This window comes from Peromyscus maniculatus, chromosome 14, assembly GCF_049852395.1.
Source record: "Peromyscus maniculatus bairdii isolate BWxNUB_F1_BW_parent chromosome 14, HU_Pman_BW_mat_3.1, whole genome shotgun sequence".
NCBI lineage: Eukaryota > Metazoa > Chordata > Mammalia > Rodentia > Cricetidae > Peromyscus > Peromyscus maniculatus.
Genome location: NC_134865.1, coordinates 11,573,130 through 11,580,000, shown reverse-complemented (window position 1 = coordinate 11,580,000; position 6,871 = coordinate 11,573,130). Strand labels below are relative to the sequence as shown.

At 39.5% G+C, this 6,871-nt stretch overlaps 1 protein-coding gene across 3 annotated transcripts in view; it reads left to right on the top strand.

Annotated features, from left to right (window-relative positions):
• Gemin2 (gem nuclear organelle associated protein 2) overlaps positions 1-6,871 on the top strand; it is a 19,422-nt gene extending 12,551 nt beyond the window's left edge. For 2 of the 3 annotated variants that reach the window (XM_076550599.1, XM_006988946.4), the window contains exons 8-11: positions 368-436; positions 3,145-3,255; positions 5,386-5,444; positions 6,392-6,871. In XM_076550599.1, the coding sequence (XP_076406714.1) occupies positions 368-436; positions 3,145-3,255; positions 5,386-5,444; positions 6,392-6,431 (279 nt within the window). In that variant the 3' untranslated portion in view covers positions 6,432-6,871. The remainder of the gene's footprint in view (positions 1-367; positions 437-3,144; positions 3,256-5,385; positions 5,445-6,391) is intronic. The other variant, XM_006988947.4, reaches the window with a different exon arrangement.

The window sequence follows — 6,871 nt, the reverse complement described above, 5'->3', positions numbered from 1 at the left end:
AAACTATTTCTCTTAAAAGACTTTTTAGTCAGGCATGTTGACTCATGACTATAAATGGTAGCACTTGGGAGACAGAGGCAGGAGGATGGCCACAAGTTTGAGGCCAACCTGCTCTACATTGTGCATCCAGGCTGGTCAGGGCCACATAGTGAGACACTGTCTCAAGAAACAAAACAAAAAGTCAATTGCTAGGTGTGAGCCATAAGCATTACTCATGGTTTTCTTTGGAAGCCTAAAGAACAAAGCCATTTTAACCCTTCCAGCTGTTTTTTTAACTACAATTAATGGAACTCTTTGAATGTGTCAGTGTTATATCTCTAATGTCACTGTTTCTGACCCTCACCCCACCTCCTTTTTTTTTTTTTAGGCAACAGTTACTAGTGTCTTGGAATATCTGAGTAATTGGTTTGGAGAAAGAGATTTTACTCCAGAATTGGTAGTATTGCATCTTTTTCTTTTTATTATGCAGGCAAAATTATGTTTATTTATATGAAGTATGACTGTAGTATTTATACATATATATGTATATGCATATATATGTTTTCATGTGTTCTGCAATATAAAATCCTAATCTTGCTTATAAATAAGGACCTTATGAGAAAAGTCAGTATATTTTCCTCATTAAGTAAGTCATAGGGACTGGGAATACAACGTCACCTACCTGTGAATTGTAGTACTTGGGAGGCAGATACAAGAGTTTGAGGGCAGCCTTGGCTACATAGTGAATTATAAGTCAGCCTAGGCTTCAGAATAAGCCCTTGTCTCAAAAATACAGAAGGGGAGCCAGGCAATGGTGGTGTACACCTTTAATCCTAACACTAGGGAGGCAGAGGCAGACAGATTTTTGTGTTTAAGACCAGCCTGGTCTACACAGGGAGTTCCAGGCCAACCAGGGCTACACAGAGAAACTGTCTTAAAAAACCAGAAAGAAAAAATACAACAGAGGTGCGAGCAATAGTAGCAAACACTACGTTACATGCGTTATTCTAAGAACATTTTTTTTTTTTAAATTTACTTATTTATTATGTATACAGTATTCTGCCTGCATGTGTCCCTGCAGGCCAGAAGAGGGCAACAAATCTCATTACAAGTGGTTGTGAGCCACCATGTGGGTGCTGGGAATTGAACTCAGGTCCTCTGGAAGAGCAGCCGGTGCTCTTAGCCACTGAGCCACCTCTCCAGCCCCCTCTAAGAACGTTTGATACAATTCTTCATTAACTCTAAGAATGTACGAGCTGCCAGCCCCGTTTTACATGGAAGGAAAATAAAGCACAGGTAGGTCAGTTTTCCACACTCACATAGTCCATCAGAGGTGGAGCTCACACTTCAGCACTAGATCTTCACTTGGGGCTTTTTCATTCTTTCAAGCCATTTTTTTAATAAAGTAAGAATTTAATAAAGTAAGAATTTAATAATAATAACATTTATTTTAAAGATGTATTTATTTATTATGTATACAGTGTTCTTCCCACATGCCAGAAGAGGGTACCAGATCTCATTATAGATGGTTGTGAGCCACCATGTGGTTGCTGGGAATTGAACTCAGGACCTTTGGAAGAGCAGCCGGTGCTCTTAACCGCTGAGCCCTCTCTCCAGCCCCTAAAGATATTTTAATACAGGTTTTAAGCATGGGAGTTAAAAGAAAGAAAAATTTCTAAAGAAAATTAAGATACACCAGGAACCTGGATGTGGTCTTCTCTGAGAGTCATTCTTTTAAATCTTCAGTCAGGTGTAGTATACTGCACATCCTAAAATCCTAGTACTGGGTAGGCAGAGGCGGGCAGATTACTTGTGAGTTCAAGGCCTACCTGGACTACATAGCAAATCTGAGGCCAGCAAGGGCTACAAAGTAGGCCCAGTTTCAACATAAAACAATTCTTTAGCATATTTTTTCATGAGATAATAAATATTAAAGTCACTCATACCGATTTTTTCCCTAGAATCATACCTATCTTGCAGATAATTTTAATCATATACTGTAAGAAGCCTAAATTCTAAACATTTCAAAAATCAGAAATTTTCTTCATAATAAGACTGAAAATAATGTTTCTTTTTATTTTCTTCATATTCTTGAGATTTTTCTGTATAAACTGTTATTACTTTTGTATTTTATAATTGAAATACCATTTCAAGAGTATAGCTACATGAAGCCCCAGAACTTAGTGGTTTTTTAAGGAATGGGGAGTCCATTTGGGCTCATAGTCTCGGGGTCCTCGCTGCCATGCTGCCTCTCTCCATTGTTCCCGGCTTCGGCGAGGCAGGACTGACGTCATGACAGTAGGGACATGAGGCACAGCTGCTGACCTGCCCATTCAGCAACGAGGACCTAGACTACTATTTTGTTTGTTCCTTTGTGTGGATCCAGGAGACAGGTTTTTTTTTAATATTAAAACGATTTGCACTACTGTATGAGGAACACATTTTTATATACATCTTAATTAAGATTTTGTCTTATTTAAAACTGATGATTGAACCTCAGGTTTATGTATGTTAGGCAAGTGCTTTACAATGAGCTGTACCGTCAGCCCTCATTTTACTATTTCATTTTAAGACACGGTCTCATTAAGTTGGTCGGGCTGGCCTTGAACTTATAATCCTCTTGTCTCAACCTCTCAAGTGATTAGCACTACAGGCCCACCAAACCTAGAAATAAAGAGTTTTGCTTGTACCCCGGTGTGGTGCACACCTTTAATCACAGCATTATAGAGGCAAAGGCAGGCAGATTTCTCTAAGCCAGAGGCCAGCCAGAGATACATAATGAGATCCTGTCTCAAAAGACAAAAAAGATGTTTGCTTATAATTAAGAGCCTTGGGACAAGGCATGGTATGCACTCCTTTAATCCCAGTATTCATGATGCAGAATCAAGTAGATTTCTGTGAATTCCAGGCCAACCAGGGCTCCCAGTGAGAACCTGTCTCAAAAGGGGGAGGGAGGGACTAAACTGTAGTACAGATATCAGAAATGAATTCATTGGGAATCGGGAGCTATTTTGAAGGGTCAGGAGATATGAAGAGATATCATTTGATTTGTTCATCCCTTGATTTAGTAAGAGCATGTAAACAGGTAACAGCCTTGGGCATTTAGAAAAACAAGTTAAATGGGTGCTTCATTACTTATTTATTACTTCTTAAATTTTTACTTAGGGAAGATGGTTTTATGCTTTGTTGGCTTGTCTTGAAAAACCTTTATTACCTGAGGCTCATTCACTAATTCGACAGCTTGCAAGAAGATGCTCTGAAGTCAGGCTCCTAGTGGTGAGTTATAATGTATATTTCAGATTCTAATTGTCTACTCAAGCCTATGGTGGAAAAGAAGATACCAGTGATATATGAAATAGAAAAGTGTGGGATATGTTATTAGTTGAGATTAAAGAGGCCATTAAAAACAAAAAAGTCTCAAATATAGTAGATTAAATAACATACAGCCAGATATGGTAGCACAAGACTGTTATCCTAGCATCTAGCCAGTAGAAAGGGGAGTATTGCAGTTCAATTCCAGCCTGGGCTATATGGGGGGGGCGGGGGAGGGGGACCAAACATGGTGGTGTGCACCTTTAATCCTAGCACTTAGGAGGCAGAAGCAAGTGGATCTCTGTAAGGCCAACCTAGTCTACAGAGTGACTACATAGTAAGACCCATCTCAAAAAAAGAACATGAAAACAAAGTACAGTGAAGTCTGAAGGTACAGACAAGATCAGAAGTGACTAGAACCCAGAACTTTGGTTCTGATGCTCATAACTTCCATCTTTCTCTTAGTCTGTGTTGCTATAGCAAAATACCTGAAGCTGCTGTTTATTAAGTATGGAGGGGTTGAATCCAGGACCTTGAGTATGCTGGGCAAGCACTCTCCCCAGCCTGAAAAGAAATTGATTTTAGTTCAGTTTTGGAAGCTCAGAGGCCCCATCTGTTCTACCTTCCAACTACACCATGATATACTGGGGAGGGTCACCTAACAGGAGTGTGTTTAGAGCAATCCCTGCCTCATGTTCACTTTGTAACAACTCCTGTTGTAGTGCCCATAAAACTAGGACCCTTGTAAAACAGCACTAATTTTTTTTTTACTCCAAGACAGGGTCTCTCTGTAGGCCTGGCTGTCCTAGAACTCATTCTGTAGGCCAGACTGGCCTCAAACTCAAAAGATCCTCCTGCCTCTGCTTCCTAAGTGCTGGGATTAAAGGCATGTGTTACCACTGCCGCAGCATTAATTATTAATCCTTCTGAACAGCATCTTTCTTTAAATAATGATCTTGGGCTGATGAACTGAGTTTGATATCCTGGGAAACACACACACTATATAGAAGCATAATTAAAAAATAAAATAAAGCTGGGCAGTGGTAACACAATGCCTTTAATCCCAGCATTCAGGATGCAGAGGCAGGCGATCTCTGAGTTCAAGACCAGCCTTGAACAAAGTGAATTCCAGGACAGCCAGGACTTACACAAAGAAACCCTGTCTCAAAAAAAAAAAAAAAAAAAACAATAAAATAAAATGAGAGATTGTAGTTGGGACTAATTGGGACTATAACCTACTGATTCCAGTGCTCATCTAGCCACAGCACTGCATATTTCAAGTGTGATAGCCCAAACCTGTCAGCACTGGGGAGGTGGAGGCAGGAGGATCAAGGAGAGCCTGGAGACTACACCGGAATTTTAGGCCCCACTAGGCTACATGAAACCTAAGCCTCAGAATAAAATAAGAGGCCGCTTATAAGTAACTAAGCAATACTGATAGCTGGAGGCCCCCCAACACCAACTGGTCAGCCCAAAAATTGTGTGCATAAGTAACAGTATATGAACTAAGCAGATTATATATACTTGTGTGTGTGTTTGTGTAAAAAAATAAGAAAAAGAGGCCATAATTTTGAGAGAGCAAGATTGGGGTACATGGTTATGATTGCAGGGAGGAAATTTGGGAACAGGGAAAGTAATATGTTTATATTTTTAATTTTATAAATAAAAGATGGGCCAAGTGTAGTGGCACATGCCTTTAATCCTAGTACTCAGGAAGCAAAGCAGGCAGATCTCTGAATATTAGGTCAGTCCAGTCTACATAGGAAGTTCCAGGCCAGCTGGGGGTAAACAGTGAAACCTTACCTCAAAGATAAATAAATAAATAAGTATTCTAGTGTGTTCAGGAAATACTTAACTTCAGTTTTCATCTGTCTGTCCATTCTGGGAACAAGGCTGACCTTAAATTCATCGAGCTCCCCCTGCTTCTGCCTCCTGATCTCTGATATCTAAGGCACGAGTCAAACACCATCGTATTGACTGTTTATTCCATATGGTGATGACTGTCACCTAATACAATGTTCACATTTTCATCTTAAAAGGAAATTTATTATGAAAATATTTGAGGGAAAAACCTGTACTTTTTCTGTTTTTCAGAGTAGTAAAGATGATGAAAGAGTTCCTGCTTTGAATTTGCTGATCTGCTTAGTTAGCAGGTAAATTAACCCGATTCCTGATTGTTATCAGTATGAGGTAGAACGAGCTTAACGCTTCATTCATTTTCAGGTGCTGTATATTTTTATCTAGTATGTTTCATTTTTCCTTTTCTTTTTTTATCAGTACAGGGTATAGAACCCAGTGCCTTTACATGTCAGGCAAGGGTCTACCAACTAAGCTGCATCTCCATTCCTTGTTTGATTTAGTACGTTATATCAGGGTTTCACCTGAATTTATTTGAGAATATATTCTAAATCCAAACAAAAGACACACATTTATTTTAGGTCTCTTCCTGGATATGTTTTTGCTCATTGATGAGTGGCTGTTATTGTTTGTTTGTTTGCTTTCTCTTGGTTTTGCTAGCACCTTCCTAAAGCCTCATAATATGTTCATCTACATAACCCAAGTCACCCGCTTCCCCAAACAAGATGTGTTCTGAAAATACATACTGAACATCTAGGTTTTTTTTTTTTTTGGTTGAGTTTTTTGTTTGTTTTTTGAGGCGGGGTTTCTCTGTCTAGCTAGTTCTGGCTGTATAGAACTCGCTGTATAGACCAGGCTGGCCTCCAACTGAGAGACCCATCTGCTTCTGCCTCCCAAGTCCTGGGATTAAAAGCGTGTACCCCCACTGCCTGGCTCATCTAGTTTCTTGATCTATTAATTATGCTGTTTATTTTATTAGAGATGAGGAAACTGGCAGAAAGATGGAAAGTGACTTTCCTACTTCCTGAACATCACAGGAGTAGTGTATAGTAGAGACCGGATCCAAACGCAGGCCGCTTTACTCAGGAACTCAGCATCCCCCAACCCCCATGTGTATGGGTTTTCTCCCATTGGGTAGACGTGCTGTAGTCGAGTCTCTTTACTATAGAGGTGTGAGCTTTTGCTGCTACAGCTAGTACTGTACTTGATATGAATGCATACACTGAATTCTTTTTCTTACTAGGTATTTTGACCAGCGTGATTTAGCTGATGAGCCGTCTTGATAGAGCTTATCTCCTGGGGATGGAAGGTAGTTCTTTGAAGGCAGCCTGAGTCTGAGGAAGCACAATGCCAATTTGAGGACAAAGTGCAGCACTTCTTCAACTCTATGTGAAGTGTTTCATCTTAATCTGCAGCTCAAGTTGATATTCAAAATAAAGACAGTACTGGTTTGAGTATCTGCAATACCTAAGGAAAAGTCCACGGGGTAGCTGAACAGTTGGAATAGTTTCTTCAGTCATGTGCATTGAAAATAGATGAAATGTGACTTATTACTTAAGCAGCTTGCATAAAAACTGATGAAATTTTATACAGGTCCCTGGTGCTGTTTCATTGTTTTGTTTACAAATATACATACATATTTATGTTGAAATGTATTTTGGCTACTCAAATTTCATTTGACTTTTGAACAAAATAAAAGACAGTGGATGTCCTTAGTATTATA